Source organism: Chroicocephalus ridibundus, chromosome 10, assembly GCF_963924245.1.
Source record: "Chroicocephalus ridibundus chromosome 10, bChrRid1.1, whole genome shotgun sequence".
Classification (NCBI taxonomy): domain Eukaryota; kingdom Metazoa; phylum Chordata; class Aves; order Charadriiformes; family Laridae; genus Chroicocephalus; species Chroicocephalus ridibundus.
In genome coordinates, this window is record NC_086293.1 from 15,858,251 (window position 1) to 15,878,332 (window position 20,082).

Consider the following 20,082-nt stretch of genomic DNA (forward strand, 5'->3'; position numbering starts at 1 on the left):
AGTTCCAGTACAGCAGAGGAATCTTTCTGGAATAAAAGTCTTTGGAAGCGAAAAAAAAATATTTATGATTAACATGTTAAAATCATGCAAGTTATGCGTTGTTAAACTGTGCAAACTTTGAATCAAAATCGACATCCAGGTCTCAATGACATTCTCCTCTTTCCTTCTTTCCATACATTAATAAGAAGCACTTGGGACAGATCTTCAGTTATTGATTGTAATAACATGACCAAAACAAACAAACATTTATGTTGCTGCTATTGTAAAAACAAAACACATCTTCCATGTTATCAGTTCCCCTTCATCCTTGTCACGAAAATTGCTCAGACTTTGCATTCCACTTTTAAACTATGACTTTTTTCAATTTTTGTTTTTGTGTGTGTAGTGAGTGATGGGCTAAAATCAGATGGCAGATCATCCTGGGTGAGAGTGTAGGAACCTATGTCTTGAATCTTCTCTAGTGCTTCTAGGAGGATCAATATTAAATCTCCATCTTCTCTGACTTGAGAAGGTGGAGGAGGAGGAGGGCAGGTAATTCCAGGCATGGGTTAGTCACAGTGTATGTGATCCGTCTCCTGTTACGGTGCCTTTGATCTCGCTCTCTTTGCAGGGCCTGTCTCTGACACCAAACCTTGCCTGTCCTTCAGTAGCAAACCCCATAACTCTTTCTGGCTGTAGCATTTGGTTTCTTCAATACTTTCCCAGTATGGAAATATTAACCAAACCCTGAACTTTTTAATCTCTCTCTTTCTAGTCTCGTGATCTCCCACATATGCTAATTTTAAAAACGTGCTCGCATATTAATAGAACCCTACCCAAGGTGCGGAGCCTGTCTTTTGAAGCTTGATTTTATTTTTGATGCTTATAACAGGTGTTGGTTTAATAGGTTTGCTGTATTATGGCTTGCTTTTTTTTCTTCTTTCCCGAGCCCAGCCAGCTCTGTAAGCTGACACGACATGAAGGCCAAGCATGTGACTTCTCCCTGCCTTTAGCCTCACTTCACACCGAACATTTGCGCTGCAGACTCCCAGCAGCCACGGCAGCCTTAATTCAAGCTTTCTCTAAACCGGGTGGTTTTGTGCTGATTGTATTTAAATCGCTCCAACCAAAGCCCCTCATACATTCCCATCTGAGGGTCCGCTTGCTTTGATTTTCCGCAGTCAGCTTTCTAATGGGCAGCTGCTGAGGGGAAGTGAATGTGGCTCCAACAACAAAGGAGCGTGTTTGTGCTGCGCCCTGCATCGATTTCACACAAGTAGTTTGAAGCCACGGTCTAAATTAAACTGATTAGTCTTCTCCAAAGGACGGGCTTGCTGCAAAGGGGAAGGTGAATTCTTCTCCGATTAGGTCTAATGGAAAATGTTTCACAGCCTGTTTATCAAATAAATATTCAGAAAGACGCTTCGAACGAGGAAACCCACCGGGATTAAAGTGTAACTTTACCTCTAAAATACAAGCTGAGATTCCTGGAAACGCTGCAGGCTTTTGACTTTGCGCCACCTGTTGTTTTCCTGCCCCTGCCCCCCCCCCTCCCCCGCCCCGCTTCGGCTCCCTCCCGACTTAGAGCAAACCCAAACACGCTTTGGCTTTGCTGGAACATTTTTCTTGTTTTTCTGTCTCGCAGCAGCCCGGAGGAGCGCAGAGAGCCCGTTTGCTTCCTGACGTGGTCCTCACGGGCTCAGTTCAGCAAAGAGCTGCCTGAGGTTAATCCAAATCTCCTGTAGTCCCGAGGGGTCTATTCAAGAGCGGTGCAAAGTGCAAAGGCTAAAGAGGCTGTGCTACCTCAGGGTGTTGACCGGGGGTGCAGGAGGGTTAAACAGCGATGGCTGGAGGGTGGTGGCTTCCCTCAGCTCTTCCTCTCCATTTGCAGCTGTAGCTGGTGCTGACCTGAGGGCCAAGCAGTTCCTGAACAAGTGCCATACGTAAGCAGCTCGCAGTCTGAAAGTAATCCATTGCTGACTTTGAGCTACCTTAGTTTGGCATTAAGATGTTACAGTTCGAGATCTGTGTTAGCTACAAATGGAGTGTCTCTGGGAATGAGGTTGGGTATGAGCTGGGAAATTGAACTGTTTTAGCCAGATCCTCCCATATTCATCAACAAACCCTAAAAGGACTTGTATGGGCTCCTTAGTTCCTATGATTTCTTTTTCACTTGAGCTGCTTTCACTCCAAATTCGTAGTCCTCAGTGAAGGCAGTCCTGCATCATCCTGCTCTGGTAGTGCGTTCCATGCAGATGGGTAAACCAGAGGTAGAGAGGGGTTAAGAAACTTGCCCAAGGCAGATGAGTCAGTGCCAGAGCTGGGAATAGAAACGAAGAGACTTGGCTCTTGCTCCAGGCTCTAATTGCTCAATCTCACATTGAAGCCCTGTCATCATATACTCTTGAGGTAACAGTGGCTGAAGTGAGACAGGGAAGGCTGTTTCCAGGCTGTGATACCTAAGGAGTGAGGAGAGGAAAAGACACCTGGAGGCAAATTGGTTGTGGAAGCACTGACAATTTGTGCTTTAAAGCCTGGTTTCAGCAATTGGTACTAAAATTTGATCTGTCGCCTTTGAAGCTAAGGAAGTGTAAACTAAGAAGCAAGTTGGGAAAAATCCAGCCCTTTTCCAGTCACTGCTAAGTGGGAGAGGCAAAGTCATAACGTCACTGGTCTTTTTTTTTTTTTTCTGTAAAACACCCTGTGATGAGATTGGGAATAAAGGCAGATGAGCTGAAAGGATCCAGCTAATAACAGGAAGGGTTAAATCACATTTCAGCTCTTACTGAAAGAATGAAAAATAAAATGTAATCAAGCTAGTAAAAGGTTTGGATGATGTAGCATTCATATCACATGCTGTGTATAGGAAAAGTCATCCGGGCTGGTTTTGTTTGAAGTGTGGTGCTTTGAGAGGGTGCAGGGCTTTGCAGCAAACTGTCTGACATTCCCCAGCTGGGACTGGCCAGGGATGGTGTTTGGAGCTGAGAGTTACATTTGGAGTCAGCCCATGTTTGAAGGAGACAGAGAGAGGGAGAGAAAGGAGCCTGTTTTTTTCCTGTGTGAAATAGTGCATCCATCTAATCTGCCAGCTGTAGCACATGAAAAGCAAGAGGCAAATGGACAGAAGTCACCTGGAAACTGCAAACACAGCTCAAACAAAATAGTTCTTTCTCGTCCTTTTCTTCCCTTCTTAAAGTCTGTCGTCTGGGACAGGCTGGGAGATCTGGCAGGCAGGCAGATTGGATATATGTTGAGCAATTAAAGCACAGAAATATTAACACTCAAAAAAAATAACATTGGCTTCTGAAGAGCACTTCATGTCCAAATTCACTGTGCTCTCACTCCCTTGCAGACTTAGCTGCCCTGCGCAGGAATTGTCAGGTAATTTATAGATTCTTCACGTTCATTTGTACAAGCCTTCATTTCCTGTTAATTTACGGCCAGATTCATCTCAGCCATCACAGCCTAGATGAGATCAGAGTTGAACTCACAGCTCCTGCTTCAGGAGAGCTACAGAAAACATGCCTGGGGTTTGCTTTCACTTATGCCTGTGTTAAGGTACTTTACTAAATCAGGGTTGCACACACATTTAATGGACTTTCTTATTTTGAGGATGTAAAAAGATTGAAATTTTTGAACATGCTGATTCTAATAATCAAGTCCTTGCAAAAGAAACTAGCCCTTGGGGAAAAGAAATCCCCCTCACGCATGTGTTCAATTTATGGAGGTCAGAAAAAATCTGGGTATTGTGAGTTTTCCTGTATTTTAGTCACACTATTAGCATAAATTAACTGGAGCTCTGTTTCACTATGTGTCATGGATGTGAAAATTCAATATTTATTCCTAGCTGTAAATGAATATTGGTTGCTTGGATAGTAGCCATATCATTGCCGTTTATGCAGTTTGTGGTTGCAGAGACCTGTGTACCTGTAACCCATGGAATAACCAGTTCGGTAGCGTAGGTTAATGACTTTCCTTTGATTTTCCTAATGTCTTTTTGCACCACGTTAGCAGCACATTGCTATAGTGGTGTAAAATTTGTCCTTGATGATTCGTGAGCCAGCACTGAATTAATTAAGTAGCATTTAAGCTCTTTAGTCAAAGCAGCATTTCTGTGAATGTTTCCCCAGTGTAAGCGAGAATCATGTTCTGGCTGTTTAAAGGGTGAGTGTCCAGAAAGCAAATTGTTTGGAGATGCAGTTTTTACCCTCTTCCTGTTACAGACACCAGCAAATGTGGTGGTGAAACAATCTGGTTTTAATAACGGGGAGGGTAAAGGACCAGATCACAGTGCAGGGAGCAGATCCCTTGCCATGTGCTATTGGTATTTGCTTTTGAGGGGAGAGGTTTTCTGTGAAAGGGGCTTGTCTGAACCCCTGGGAGAGCTTGAAATGGAGCTGAGGCTGGAGAAGATGGGCTCTCGGACACCCATCAGCTTCAGTGCCTGGAAGGCTGTGGTCAGCTTACCCGTCAGTTTTTTGTTTCAAAGAGCTGACGCTTTGCCAGGAGAGCTGGGACATCCCGGTTTGCATTCAAGAGTGCTTTCACTGGCTGCAGTCTCCTCTTCTGGTTACTCAGTGGGTAGCCAGGATTAAGGCACAGTACTTGTCTGAACCCTCTCTGCTATCTCTTATTATTCAGCAAGTTCTCAAGTGTCTGGTGAGCGTCTCTGTTTGGAGTGCCTCACTCGCAGCCTTGCCAGTAATATCAGTGACGGGTCTAAATTCACATCAAGCATGTGCTCTGCTTATTGTGACTAATGCGCAATGTATTTTTTTAATTGGTTACTGTTCTCTCTACTGATTCAGGCCAGAAAGGAGTCAGAGGATTTTTTAGCTAGACCTTGTTGAGTACAGATGAAGTCTAGAGGTATTTAACTATTTGATGGCTGCGGAAACCCTGAGGACAGCTTGTAGTACCTTCTCTAAAGAAAAACATTAAATTGAATCCTTCAGGCTGGTACTGGTAAGGTAGCAAACACAAGTGATCGTTATAGGCTCTGATCCTGCAGTCGGTGCTTGGGCAGAGCATTGGCACTGCAGAGTTGTCCTATTTGCACAGTGGGACAAAGGAGGCAAAAGATGAGGAAGCATTTGCAAGAACGTTTGCAACCCTTCTTACGGTATTTCTGTGCATTACAAATCACTGTAACATAGTCCAAAGCTGGGAGTTTTCAGAAGTATCCTTTGGAATTAAGGAAACAATGTTTTGTAACTTTTCTGAGATTGTATTTACTTGTCCCTTTCCTGCTCTGAAAATCCCATCCCCTGTGTAAAACATAGGTACGTTGTTTAAAACACAGAATCATAGAATCATAGGGTTGGAAGGGACCTCTGGAGATCATCTAGTCCAACCCCCTGCCAGAGCAGGGTCACCCAGAGCAGGTGGCACAGGAACGCATCCAGGTGGGTTTGGAATGTCTCCAGAGACAGAGACTCCACCACCTCTCTGGGCAGCCTGTTCCAGTGCTCTGCCACCCTCAGGGTAAAGAAGTTCCTCCTCATGTTTAGGTGGAACTTCCTATGCTCAAATTTGTGCCCGTTACCTCTTGTCCTGTCGCTGGGCACCATTGAAAAGAGCCTGGCCCCATCCTCCTGACACCCACCCTTTAAATACTTATAGGTGTTGATAAGATCCACACACACATCGCCCCGCCCCAGCTGTCTTTTTTCCAGACTGAAGAGACCCAAATCCCTCAGCCTTTCTTCATCAGAGAGGTGTTCCAGTCCCCTAATCATCTTGGTAGCTCTCTGCTGCACCCTCTCCAGCAGTTCCCTGTCCCTCTTGAACTGGGCAGCCCAGCAGTGGTCACAGTACTCCATTGATCAGCACTCCTTGCTTGCAGGATTAAAATCCAGCCCTGCAGTCCTTCTGTGTAACAAATCTGTTCTGGAAGTGCAGGCTTGTACGAGACCAAGACCAAATTACTGGAAGAAAAACTGAGGAATGGAATCAATAGTTCTGTAGAAAGAAGAGTCTTGTGCCATACCAGAAAAAGTGCCTGGAAGCTTGCAAATGTCTGTGAGCTAGTCTCTCTAGCCATAGGAACAGCGTGGGGATTAGGGAAGGTCTCTCTGTTGCGGGTTTCTCCTCAGACAGCTGTTGAAGAAGCTCTGCAAGTCTGACTGTGTGAACTCGGGGGCCGGCCTGCGGGCCTGCTGTGGCCTCAGATATTCTTTCTGGTTTCTTCGAGAGAACTAAATTGTCTCCGTTTCTCCTCCTGACTGTTTCAGGCATCACAACAGGATCCGTAGCATTGAAGCAAGTCAACTGAAGCCCTATGTTACCCTGGAAACGTTGGACCTGAGTTTCAATGACATCACGGAAATCCGAAACGGCTGCTTTCCGCAGGGACTTCATATAAGGGAGCTGTGAGTTTTTCTTGTTTGGAACAGCTTTTGTTGAGTTACCACAGCAGAGAAAAGGGCCTCAAACCTTCTTTAAAAAAAGGGGAGGGAATGAACATACAAAGTATGGGGTTATTCGTCAGGGTGTTAGGTGCAAAGGAGAATTAGAATGCAGCACATTGTCCCTACTGTCAGATTATTTTTTGAGCTCTGTCTTTTTGTTTTCTGATGTATCTGTATTGCATGGTAATGTTGCAGCAGAGAAGAGGTATTCTGATTCCTTCAGGCATGGGTGTCTTTACAGCAGGAAACCTAGAAGCCAGAAAAACTGTCTGTGTCTCTTCCCTAGTGGGAAGTGTATGTGCTGTTTCCCAGATCAGCCCACATGCATCTGGAAGAGGGGAGGGAGAAAGATCATTTCATCATTAAAATGGCTACTGAATGTTAAGAGCAGAAATCTCTCATTGGTTATTTGAAGAAAACCGGGGATTAAGCAGAGTAACACCCTCCCAATAGAGATGTTTGCCTATTCAGGGCAACATTTTAGGTACTTTTGAAGAGGTGCAGACAAATAATCTGCTTGTATTAAAGTTTGCACCAACGTTTCCGCCCCTGGTTGTAAGAGGATATGAGAGAGTGGCGGTGTGACTGCTGTTTGCCTGTTATCCTGTAAAAACAGCCTCTGTGGCTAAGACTAGGGTCCAGGTAAGAAAGAACCTTGGGACAGATGCTGAGGGAAAAATGGGGAATGAATAGAGTCATCCTACACTGGAATATTCTCCAGTTTGTGGCTTCTCCTCCTACTTCTTGCCTTGCTGAAATAGGAGGGCACTTCTTCCCTCTTGGGAAGTGCGCAGCACTTCTCCATGTTCGTCACAGGGCTCTGGGAAAGGCACTGTGCTCTTTGCGCAGCCAGAAATCCAACCTCTGTAATTTCACCAGCCTGTCTGGAGACCAACCAAATGCTGATAAAAGGAGATTTCTGACAGAACTGTTCATTTTTCTGCTGTGATTTATTGCAGCTACCTGGGGAGCAACAGAATCAGCACCCTGGAGCCTGGTGCTTTTGATAGTCTGTCACGGTCCCTGCTAACACTTCGTCTGAGTAAAAACAGGATCACTCAGCTTCCTGTCAAGGCGTTCAGGCTACCCAGGCTAACACAACTGTGAGTACAAATGTGCACTTTAATTAAGCTCAGCCACACTTTATGGAGACAAAACATCCGTGAGGATAAACACACCAAATGTCACCCTTTCTCACCTGCTGTCTATAAAACTTAGAATACACTGTGCGGTAGTCCTCTGCCAGCACCTAGTAGAACATGTTGGGAGAGGGTCCTTTTTGTCTTGTAGCTATTGGCTTTTCAGGCCTTTCTTTTGATAAGGGGGGAAGGGAGGGATGCTGCAGCAGACGCCAGCATCTTGTGCGCTTGACAGCGTAAGACAAATCCATTCCCTTAAATGCTGCCGTTGTCTGTGGCACAAGAGAGTTTTGGAAGATGTTTCTGTTGCAGTGACAAAGCTCAGCTAGTTTTTCAAGACCACACAGGTATCTTTGTGCGGCAATAAAAAAGTAATGACGGAAGGTTGTTAAACTGTGCGGTGATACTTGGGCAGAGAAAATAGCACTCTAGATGAGTTAACACACACGTCGTCGTTGTCCTGCCTGTGGTCCATATGGCAGGAGCTGCATGGGGATGCATAGACATCTGCAGCTATAAATATACTTTATGTGTAAAATAGTAGTACTAATGGTTTAGCTTTTCCCTTCTGCTGCTGTTGGAGAAATGGGCCCAGCCTGAGGCCTGTTGCAGTCTTTCCATCAAATTTGATAGGCAAAAGGTCAACCTCTGTCTGTTGACACAAAGTCCACAAAAGCTGTTGGAACTTACACCTCTAAATGACAACCTCTTGACTGAGAGATAAATCCATAAGCCAAGATGTGTCTAAGGTATGGGTGTGCATTTGTGCTTGCATACATCTAGGAGGATTTATAGCCAATTTTGGATTGAAGTGTGTGACACAATAGTGTATGCATCTTAAAAGTCCATTGCCTCTCGGTTGGAAGTTACTGTCCATTGACTGAGAGCTTGTAATTCACTGTCTGCATCATGTGCAAAACTAATAAAAACAAGGGTCAACTCAGTCTGTTTAGGAGCACAGTTTTCACTGGAAGTTGGAGTAATTGGTACTCTTAAAGACAGTCTCACAGTTGGTTGTTTAACCCTGTAGATAAAGATGATGTGCTGTAGAATTTGTGTACGATTGCCTTTTTCTGGCAAAGCGTAGTTCACTAATAGCCTAGGAAGTGCAGTAAGGCAAGAGGCTTTAGGCCTGCAACTTTTTAATTGCTTACTTGACGTTAACTACACTCGAGTGCAAGTTCAACTTTTTTTTTTAGGCAGTTAAAATGTAAGCTTAAAGTTTCTACGGCTTCCTCATCTTTTCCAAAACAAGTTCTGATGTTTTAAGCTCCACCATTTTCTTCAACATAAATGCTGAATAGGGAACTACTTAGGTTGGTCTTGTATGTGCAGAAAGATATCCATTTTAAAAGCTCTATTTTGAACTTCAGTGCATTGCGTCAATGAAGTTTTCCACTGACTTTATGGAACTGGGTTTTCACCTGGTTTGTCTGGGTCTAGCAATCCATAAGACTGTACATGGGTTGGTAAAGTATGCTGTGATGATATTCATGTTGCTATTCAGAAAGAAGGTATTCCCAAAAGTTAGGAGTCCCTCCTCACTCGCGGCGGGGGGCAGGAAGAAAACTTGGGGGGAACTAAGTTGGAGAACTTTGTATACGCAAAATACTAAGACTGCCTTGCTATTGGAAACAACTTTCTTGACTCTTTATTAGTTTCTTATAATACGAAAAAATGTTAAATATGTCAGGGCAACTGAAATCTTTCCTTTCAAACTTAGCCATAACATTTCCTCTTGGGCTTACAGTTCTTATGGCATCCGCTTGTTTCAAAGCACATTTTTACTGGGCGATTACAAGTCCTGTAAAAACAATGGGTTATAAGGGAAATAATGCTGATGTTCAACTGTAGTGGTTCAAATAGTGTCTCTGCTTGTGAAAAGATGACACGTGAAAATTGATGAAAAGGATAAATGGCTTAAAAGAAATGCAGAGAGAGGAGGGATGAGGAGGAATTGGCGCACTGTCTCTGTTCTTTCTCTATAGTGAAAATCTGTCCCAGGGTGAGTTTATTTAAGTGATCACACCCAGCTGACTTCCCTGGCTAGCTCTGGGATTGAAAATTTCCGGTGCGCTTCTGCTCTCTCCTGGGAACCGTTGACAGAGGAGTTGTTGGCATTGCTGTCCCCATTGTATGCTGCACAGATGATTTCGTGAGAAAGGACTGGGATTTAATAAACTTGTATTGGCCTTGGTGATTTTAGGGAGCTGAACCGGAATCGCATCCGCCTGATTGAAGGCCTGACATTCCAGGGACTGGACAGCTTGGAAGTCCTGAAACTCCAGCGCAACAACATAAGCAAATTGACTGATGGGGCTTTCTGGGGTCTAGCCAAGATGCAAGTTCTGTAAGTTGGAGAGATGGGCTCTTTTTTCCCTTAAAAGCCTAGACTTCACCTGCTATCGTGTTCTTCTCTGCATTTTCGCGAGGACTCCCATCTGCAGGCGCTTGTGCCAGTCCTTGTGCTTCTTTCTGTGTCCCGCGTGCACAGAGCTCTGCCATGCTACTACAGCAGCTTCTGTTCAGTTGACCCACAGTTTACTAAAGCTCATTGCTTTACCAGATGTTCAATAAAAAAAGTCCTGTTTTTCAAGCTGCGGCAGTATTCCTTTGAAAGTCTGATGATTTGAACATTCAGTAAGATCTCAGTTGGTCTTTAAAAAAAAGCTCACCTCACTTCTGCAAATTTGTTTTGACTGATACGTGGAAATTCTGTGTTGCAGACCTGATTATTCTGCCTCTTGGGATACCTAGAAACCAATCTGGCCTGTCTCAGCGGTGTGTTCTTTCCATACAAGAGAAAAAATTGAATAGGCATTGCGGAGAAATGCTTGAAACTTCCAACATGATTGGCTTTCAGTTGTGTTTGCAAGGTCACAAGTGATCAGGGCAGCATGTTTCTGGTGCCACTGTCACACAACTGAGACTCTGCAAATACAAACTTGAATGGGAGGCTTTAAGCCCAGTTTACTTGCAAGTGGAGCATATCTCTGTAGTCACAGCTCATTCTGGTCATTTCCTTTGTGTCGTCCTTGAATTTGTATCCTTCACTTGCCCAAGAAATGCCCACACATGCAGGTATCCACATGAGTATGTAGAAAGGTGTGTAGGAATGGCTAAAATCCCAGTCCTCGTTGGAAATTCTTCAACGTTTAACCAGTGCTGCTTATCTGTCAATTCCTTCTGATTTTTCTCCACAGCCACCTGGAGTATAACAGCCTGACAGAAGTAAACAGTGGGTCTCTCTATGGCCTTTCGTCTCTGCACCAGCTTCACCTCAGTAACAACTCCATATCCCGCATCAACCCCGATGGCTGGAGCTTCTGTCAGAAGCTGCATGAGCTGTAAGTTGGTTTCTGTTGTGGTTGGTTGCGCAGGGTTTGATGCTAATGTAACGTTGGCAGGAACGGGGAGTAAGGATTTTTCCCAGTCCCAAAGGCTTACAGCTTCTGCTGTATCAACCTGTAGAAATGCAGGAACTGCGGCCTTCTAAGTGATGCCCTTTTATTCATGATGTTATGACCTTCAGAGTGCCTGATTAAAATATGTTTGCACCAGAAACAAAGACTAGAACTGACTAAAAGTATATGGTGCCAAAAGACCTGGAGAGTTTGTGATCTGCGGCTTGCCAGTGCTTTTTAGCTAGCTAGTTACAAGACATTCACGGCTTGCCATATAATGACTGTACAGCCTGAAGGAAGATTTGCTTTGTCCTCTGTATTTACAAAGAACAATCATGTTTTTAACCAGCAGAGATTTGGCCCTTTAAAGGCAGCTCTCCTTGTTTCTCCTGTTTACACTTTACTCTTCCTGTAGGGCTCAGTTGTTTAAAAGTAAATACATTGACTTTGCTCTCCTGAGATTTCCAGCTGTGAATACAGTCTCTTTGATAAATGAAAGAAATCCTTGCTGCTGAGGACAGCCCCACAAGGATGTCTTTTCGGTCTGTGGCACTGCTTAATGCCTTTCTGAAGAGACACACATGGATGCTAGCAGTATTTACAGAAGTAGCTGTCATCCCCTTGGTGGGACTGTGGAAAGAAGATTCACTTTTTTCTTTGGAGAACTCGACACATGTGGTTAGCGGAACTGTAATTCATTCTGCTTGGTGCTCAGAAATCTCTTGTTAAACATCGTTAGGGATTCTCCTATCCACCAAAAAGCAGTACGGTAAAGCAGCCTCCTGCTTTCAGAGGCCTCAGTCTGGACTCATACTAAAGGTTGGTACTTGCCTACCCAGCTGTGAGTCTCTAGTCGTTTGGGATGGGGATTCAGAGGTAGGTGGACATGACACATGTCAGTCTTTTAAGTTTAGAAGCTGTAGAATTAATGTGTTGGCCCAGTAACCAGCTGTGATCTTCTGTTGAACCCAAATTATTCATTCAGATGTGGATTATTTTGGGGGGGCACAAGGAAATATTGTAATTTTGGTTTTAGTTAAATACATATGTGATTTTTTAATTACCTAATTTTTCAAATTGCTGTGAAACTGCCTGTGCCTCTTTTGCTGTAGACAGCTACAGTTCTTTCACATGCTGTGAAAGTGATATTTTTCTAGATTAAGGCAGTGTCAATGGAGAAATCTTGAGGGCAACAGATCAGAATCAGCACTGTGCTCTGCCCGTGGTCTGCTTAAATCTGAAGCATCAAGAAAGGGGAGTCTGCCGTCCTAGGGCACTCACAGTTGGACCCCTAGAATAGCCAAATTGAGATCACTAGATTTTAGGGGCTTTCTGCTCTCAGGACCCAGTATCTGGTGCCTGTGTTGAAGCTTTGTTTTGGCCTGGGTTCAGATGGGATGGGTAAACCCCATCTGCATCTTGCAGGGCTAACGTCAGAACTCTTTCGGGGAGAACTATGCTTGCCTTTTCTACCTGACACTTTGCAAACCCTCAAGGTTTAGATGAGAGGTTGCACATCATGCTGAGTCCTTTATTTATCAGGTGTGGATTGGGATCTCTTGCCAACAAGTAGTGCTAGCTGTGAGCTGTTCTGGCTTAGAGGCCATGCTCTGCAGTAACTGCAGAAACCAAACGCAGGACACTCTTGCTCTGGTGCAGAATGGGGTAGATTTGGAAAATGCCTGGTAGTGTGAGGTTGTAGGAGCCACTGGGGCATGCTTGGCCTGACAAACAGGATTGTGCTAGAGTGTGAGGCCAGAGAAGGCATTAGTGAGATTCGAAAGGTGATTATGTGGGTGTTAGCACACATCTCTGCAAAATATTACAAGCTCTTGCAGGTGTTGCCTTTAGGGTAAGGCTGCTGCAGGGAGCCATCAGATACTCCTAACTGAAACTCCCACAGCCAAAGAGTACTTGTAGGAGAGGTCTGCTCTGAAATTGAAGGGTGAGGAAAGAAAGCACTAGATACATGTAGACTGCCTCTGTGCGCTTCTTTGAATGTGTACGTTTCGTTCCTTATTAAAAGATCCTTGCTCACCTCCCCTATTGCTAAACCTACTGGGTTTCAGTTATCAGAAAACACTTTCTCTGGTGGTACAGGGAATAAATTTCAAAATCCTTAACCCAAGAAAGAGAAGTGTCCAGACCCCTGCTTATCAGTGCTAAGGAAGGAGGTGGTCATCTGAAGGATGGGTTGTTTCTCCTTCAGTTGTTGGGAGAAAACGTGACCCCAGGGCTCTGGTCTGATGTAAAAGTTAACAACGAAAGAGAGCTCCTGCCTTGTTACGGGCATGAGAAAGGGCTGATTGTATTCGCCAGTCAGGTGCTAGGTCATCATCATCATGGAAGAATCCACAGTGGGAGCATAGAATTTCATCAGAGGTAAATGATGACTTGGCTGCTGGGTCTTTCCTTTCACTTTTTACTTATGGTTTGGTCAATGGGAATGAAATGCACTAGATGTACCTGGTCCAGAACTAGCTGGCAGCAGGAGCCCCAGCTGCAGAACAGGTTTCTGGTTAACCCCTATACGTATCACTTTTGGCATGCTGCTCTGTGTACCGCTCTCCCATTTCCTCACGAGGCCAAAAGGGCTGTGCAGACAAACATTTCCACTTGTTCATTCCAGTGATTTCTCACTGGTAGAGAAATGAGAAGGTAGGGGAGGCAGCGGAGACCTGCTGACTTCTCTCAATCCAGATAATCCAAACTGCTGAGGAGGGGAACACACTGTTTTGCAAACTGGCCTGTCCCGTTGGCAGGAAGCAGAGCCCTTACATGTTGAAGGAAGCCACTGCCAGGTGTGTTAGTTCCTGAAACCTTCCATCTGGTTGCATCTATTGAGAGAGCCCTCCAAAGGCTGCTGCTTGTCGGTCCATCTTGAGGTGATGTCAGGACGGACGGAGGGGAACATGCCTTCACCAGTTGTGGCAGGAACTCTTCTGTGTAGAATCAAAAGGAAGTATTTTTTTTCTCAGCCAGGTTTAGGATTACTTTTGTTTTTTTTTTTAAAAGCCAAATTCTTTAATCGCAGGTGAGGACATAATTTTGACCGGATGCCAGTTCTTCATAACTAACACTGCAGCTTCTTTAGGAATGAAAGTATGTTGTCCCATACCTTCTTCAAACTCATTAATCTTTGCTGAATTTTTTCCAAAGCTTGCCCTCTGCCCACTCACACAGCTAAAAGATAGACAGCTCGTGTGCCAAGTAAATGACACTCTCAGTACTTCGGAGTATGTGTCTGTTTTGACTTAGGTTTTGGCTTTGCAGTGACTTTCATGCAAGCCCTAAACACATTTTTAAGCAGACTCATTAACAGGCAGTACTAGAAGAGGAATTTGGAGGTTTGGAACTCAGTGAGGTTTTTTTTGTGTGTGTTGTCTGTACAGTGAAGGATTTCAGTGCTTGTTCAAAGCTGCATAACTCCACTTTTTGAAAAGTTTGGCAGCCCAAACCCTCACATCTTTTGAAGTGACTTGTGTTCCCAAGTCACTAAGGTATTTCGAAAATCCTATGCAACAACCTTTTGTAAAGAAATAAGCTTGAGAAAATGTGAGTAGCAGCATGTAGCCGAATGCCACTTTTTATACCCCACGTGTCAGTGTGCAGGCAACTTACAGCTGAGGCTATTGCTGGTCACACTCACCTGCCAGTGGCCCTGCAGGGCTTACCCAGCTGCAGTGACATCCAGAGATCAGGAGGGATGTACTCACAGTGGGGAGCTGCGGGAGGATGCTTCAGGCAGAAGATCACTGACCAGTGACTGTGTGGGCTGCTACATCAGGTGGTCCCTCATTTGACGAGCCAAGCTGGCCTTCAACATCAGCAATGCTGCAGCTTTACTGCTTGCACAGAAGGTGGTTGCATGTTGTGTGAGGTGTCTGCAGTGGCTTGTAGCTTCCCATGCCCTGCCCTTGGTGTCAAATCTCAGAAGCCTCATCGGCACCCTGGCAGGGAGAGAAAAACAGCTTTCTTCCTACCAGCTTCCAAACCGCAACAGGAGTAGCACTTAAGAAAAGTATCTCCAAAACCAGGGATAATACAGGCAAGGGGAAGAGATGGATGGAAAACTAGGAGAAAACCAACCCTCCAGCATTAGTGACTTGTAAGTGGAGAAGATTTCAAGCAGACCGTACGTTCCTTGACAAAGGGGAGCGGGAGGGAAGGCGGCTGGTTTACAACAGATACCTCCTTCCTGTGCATGAAAGGAAGCATTCAATTGCCTTGTGGTGAAATGCTTTTGGCTCTCGACTGGGGTGGAGCAGGCTGTGAAGACACCCACACCCAGACGCCTGGGGCTTGCTGTGCACAAGTGCAGAACGATAAGACACCTCCTGAATACAGAAGTCTGGACCCTGCCAAGAGCGCGTGTGAACTTCAAAATCCATCTGTTTGATGTCACTCTCTACCTTGCAGGGTGTGGGGAAGGAGGGGACCGCTCTTTCCTGTAAGCTGCGTAGGGAGTCCAAACGGGAGTGATGATTGAACACAACCAGGACTGATTCCTGAGTGTTACCTATACATCCGGGGACTGAGGAGGGGTGGTGCTCCCTGACCCTAACCTAGCTGTCCAGGCCATGGAGAAAGAGTAGCTTCTGCCCACTATTACTGACAGCATGCATGGTAGGTTATTGTTCTCCTTCACTTCTGGAGGAGTCTCTCTCTGTTGCCTGGACAGAAGACTTTGCTATAATTGGGTACCAAATGCCTCCTGCTCCCTTATGGTCATCCAGGCTGCCCCGTGGGTATCTTGTAGGAGTATTTGCAGACTGCATTCTTATTTCCTAATCAAGCTGTTTGTGTCCACCCAGTACGTATCACCTCATGTAATGTGGTTGTGGGAGGCAGGCACTGGTTGGCACAGAGGAGTCTGGAAAATACTGGTTGGATTGACAAGGACTGTTGGGTTTTTTCCTCAGAATACTCTCTTACAACAACCTAACCAGGCTGGATGAGGGAAGCTTGGCAGACCTTGGGGGACTCCATGTACTACGACTGAGCCACAATTCCATCAATCATATTGCAGAAGGTGCCTTCAAGGGACTCAAAAACCTACGCGTCCTGTAAGTTGCCCCCAGTTTTTATCAACTAATACCTGCTTTTCCTCCAGAGTTTGTCAAACTGTTCTTCTTTGCAGTTGCTTTGGGTGCCTGTGTCCTCAGCATCAAGGTCCCCTACATGCTGCTCAATTGTCTTCAGCAGCTGTTGTGTTTACCCCATTATTCAACTTCAGTGAACTTCTATTTTTTCATGAAGAGTAGTTAGGAGAATTGCAGTTAGACTGCTCAGTGTGTAGGGTGCTTTCAAAGCAGAGGGCTCCAGAGTAAAATTATAGGAACATAGGACAGGATCCTGAATCTAGCCCAGCTGAGCAAAAATCCCTGAGGTTTCGGTCCTTCAGCTAATAGCAGAATTTCTCTTGGCATTGTATTGACTTTAATTGAAATTCTTAGAAAAGGACAATTTCTGTTGGGTCATTCTACACGAAGGAGGAGTAGGGAATGATTCCTTCCACTAATGCTGGAGAATTGAGTATCCTCTTAAATGTGCTATGGAGCATTTTTTTGTGCCCTTATTTCCTATTTTTTATTGAATAATAAATATAAAATCCTGTGCTAAGATGGTGTTGAGGAAAAAAAAAAAGGCAAAACAAAGAAATTCAGAGGTTGGGCTTGGGATCTGATTGTTCCAGAAGTGTGACAACACATGAAGCTTCGCTCAGTCGTGGGTCCAGCCATGGGAGCAGGAAGCTGCTACAGGTACCATGAGAGTAACCAGAAGTTTTTCTCTTAAGTGCAGAATTGGGCTTAGTTGGGTCATGAAATGTTCTGTTGCTCTGATTTTCATGGTAACCTTTGAACTACAAAAAAGTTGCCATGCTATCAAGAGAGAAGTCACGTGTGCCCTAATACTGCATTGCAAAATGATGCATCCAGTAGTGGCTATGGCCATTTACTGGAGACTTTTATTTTAAAGTCATTGTCACAACGTAATACCTGGAAATGTCACACTGGAAACAAGCTTGCTATCTAGAAGTTGGCAACTTCTAAGAGTTTAGGGCTAATAGAGACCATTGGGCAGATCACTCTGACCTCCTCTGGGATGCTGGTGGTAGAATTACACTGTTACACACTGTTAAGCCCAAGAGCTACGTTAGACTGAGGTACATCTGGGCTTGCCTTAGGAATGTCAGAAGATGGAGAATCCAGTTCTTTGAATTGTCCATTCCTGCAGCTGCGTTGCCTCCGTCTCCCTTATTTGTACCTGCAGAGCTGCTGGTTGCTCTCCTCCTCTCTCCAGAGGCTGCAGGCTCAGCACCTTCATCTGGCACACCACAAAGTTCTCACAGCCTGTGTTATGGCACCATCCAAGCTCCCAGGCTGGTTGAGTTCAACAAGCTGATTTAATTCTTCCTTCAAAAGAAAAAAACTCACTTTGATACTTTTATTCCTCTTCAGAAGCCCATTGTGGCCTGAGTAATTAAAGGGAAATGGGAACAGAGAGAGCTCCCCTCTTTACAGTACTTTTTGCATCTTACTCTTTCTTTTATTGAAGTTCACAGTGAAGGAAGTGACTGGAAAGTGAGTTTGGGTTTTGTTTGCTTTTTTTCCTTTTTTTTTAAACTTAAGCCAAAGCCTTTCAGCCACTGGGCATTCAGAAAGGGACCTCTCTGAGGCAGCTGTCAAGACCGGAACTAAAGGTTTCCAAAGAAAAATGGAGGGGAAGGGGAGCTGGTAGTTCTCTTTGCTCTACAGTGAATGTGGAGCCTCTTTTATGTCTAGGACCGAGGGGGGAGGAGGAGAGGGAGTGTGTGAGCGAGCTCTAATTTAATAAAGAGAAAGGCCTATTGGGTCCTGCACCTGGTGAAAAAGACCCGAGCATGCTTTAATTATGGCCTATTGTTGGGGAGCCTTTGGTGGGTGTGAAACTGCTGAAATGTGGAGCTATTCAAATAGAGGTCAGGCCCGGAGACCTCGGAGCACAATGATTAACAAGGCTGCGAGCATTCAAGCTCAGCCAGCCAGAAAGAATAGGAAATTGGCAACAGGGGCTGGGAGAGGAGTTTGAATACAAAGAGACCTAGGCCAAAATACCCCACTCCTTTTTTTCCCCTCTCTCTATTTTCGCTCATTTGTTAAAAAGGTTTTTATTCCTCCTTTCTAACAGTAAACCTTTGAGTTGCCTCTGGATGAACAAGCAATACCATTTTCTTTTCCTTTTTCAAGAAAACACAATGTGTGGCAGTCAATTAATAAAAGCGTGTGTCAGAGAGCTCCTACAGGCTGTTCCCACTTGTCTGTCTCTGCCATGGGAAAGGGTTTGCTGGTCCAAAGACCGGTAGTCCCGTGGTGGAACTGAAGAGGAAAAAATGTCTGAGAAGGGATTTGCCCTTAAAAAACAAACACAACAATGAGCACTGGCTTGGCAGCCATAGGGGAAATGTAGAAACTTAGCTCCAGGAGGATATATTTGCTCCTGCCCCGCTCAGATCGTGTTGAAAATGTCAGCACATCAAAGCGTCTCTCCTGGATGTGTCTCTTATCCCACCACAGCATTACATGTGCTCACACCCCGCAGGGATGTTGAGTTTTTATCCATCCCTTTGGCATAGACCTGCCCACAGATCACCCTGACATCAACAATGATGCTGGCTAAGGCCAGGGTTCCCCAGGGACCTGAGATTCAGGTCTCACGCTGAAGCCAGCTGAGAAATAGGAATTGTGGCTTTTGGCCATCTCCCTTCACATCTTTAGTTCACACACCAAAGCCGAGAAACAAGCAAAGACTGCAGGCAGTGTAGGTACTGAGAGCAAAAGTCCCAGCCCCATCTGGGCTGGGGAAAACCATGCCAGTATTGAAACTGTGGGATTTTTTAAATTTCTGTTCTCTTCTTTTGGGTTATTGTGTACTTGTGCTGCATAGCCCAGAAGCTACACTATGATGCCTGTGTCTGGAATGTTGGGAAAATGCAGGGGGCTTTATTTTGGAAATATTTTTCTTTTTTTGGTCTTTATAAATTTAAACTGGAAATGTTCTGATAATAATCTTCAAAAGGTGCGAAAGGAGTACCTGAGGGTTCAGGGGGTTATCTGGAGGGTTTAGTTTGCTTTGTTGTTGGGTTTTTGCTAGATTTTAAATCAGAGTGATGTAACAAAACCAACAAAGCCTATTTATTTTTTTCTTTCTTTTTACTTAACATTGAAAATGATAAATTTCTGCCTGTGTTGCTGGGTATTCATTGCTAGCTGGAATTCAAGCTAGGAGGGGAAGGATTTTTAAACAGACTGTTTAAACAGCTTTTGTGGATCTCTGTGTTTGTTCTGTGTGCTTGTTTTTCTTCAGACCTCTTTGACTCTTGTAATTGATGGTCAATTTGAAAGCCGAAAGAAGCTAACTCTGAAAAGGAATTCTTACTTATTTTTTTTTAAAGTGGTTATACAGAGAGTTAGGCTTCTGTAGCGATGATAGTGCTTTCCTTTGTTGAGCTTTCAAGTTCATTGCCAGAAAAAAATGCAGCTTCATAGAAATATACCAAATCATCTTCCAAAGGTATAGCTATAGAGAAATACAGGTATACATTGGAATAGCCAAAGTTATCTTAATTCATGATAGTATGCTAGTCGCATTTAAGGAGACCTGTTTCTTGCAGTTTAGTTTTGAGACTTGATTTTCTTTTTCCTCTTTTTGTTTGGATGCACAGAATTAGAAAAGGACTGAAACCAACCTGCTAAAAAGTAGCTGCCTGCTCCTGCTGCTGTCTCAGAAACAGAGGGTTGCAGCTAGGAAAAAGCTAGGGCTCTTTTTTTGGAATGCACCCTCTCAGCATGGGTCATTGCAGGAAAAGTGATTCGTGCTGCTTTGGTGCAGGACTCGGCTTTTTCTGCTAACTGTCAGGAGAGAATAGGAAGCTCTTCACATGACCTTGTCAAACTTTCTTCTGTTTGTTTTTAACGATGAGCCTAGGACTAAGACACTGATTATGAGCTCTCTCTTGTCCTCTCTCTAGGGAACTAGACCACAACGACATCTCAGGCACAATAGAAGATACCAACGGAGCCTTTACAGGCCTAGAAAGCCTGAGCAAGCTGTGAGTATCCCTGGGTTTGAAGTTCTGCAAAGCAGTTGTGTTGCGTGCCTGTGGGGGGG

At 44.6% G+C, this 20,082-nt stretch overlaps 1 protein-coding gene across 1 annotated transcript in view; it reads left to right on the forward strand.

Moving 5' to 3' along the window:
• Window positions 1-20,082, forward strand: part of LRIG1 (leucine rich repeats and immunoglobulin like domains 1) — a 95,820-nt gene that overhangs the window by 55,709 nt on the left and 20,029 nt on the right. Inside the window, exons 4-9 of the mRNA XM_063347556.1 lie at window positions 6,213-6,350; window positions 7,349-7,492; window positions 9,735-9,878; window positions 10,732-10,875; window positions 15,855-15,998; window positions 19,943-20,023. Coding sequence (XP_063203626.1) covers window positions 6,213-6,350; window positions 7,349-7,492; window positions 9,735-9,878; window positions 10,732-10,875; window positions 15,855-15,998; window positions 19,943-20,023 — 795 coding nt within the window. The remainder of the gene's footprint in view (window positions 1-6,212; window positions 6,351-7,348; window positions 7,493-9,734; window positions 9,879-10,731; window positions 10,876-15,854; window positions 15,999-19,942; window positions 20,024-20,082) is intronic.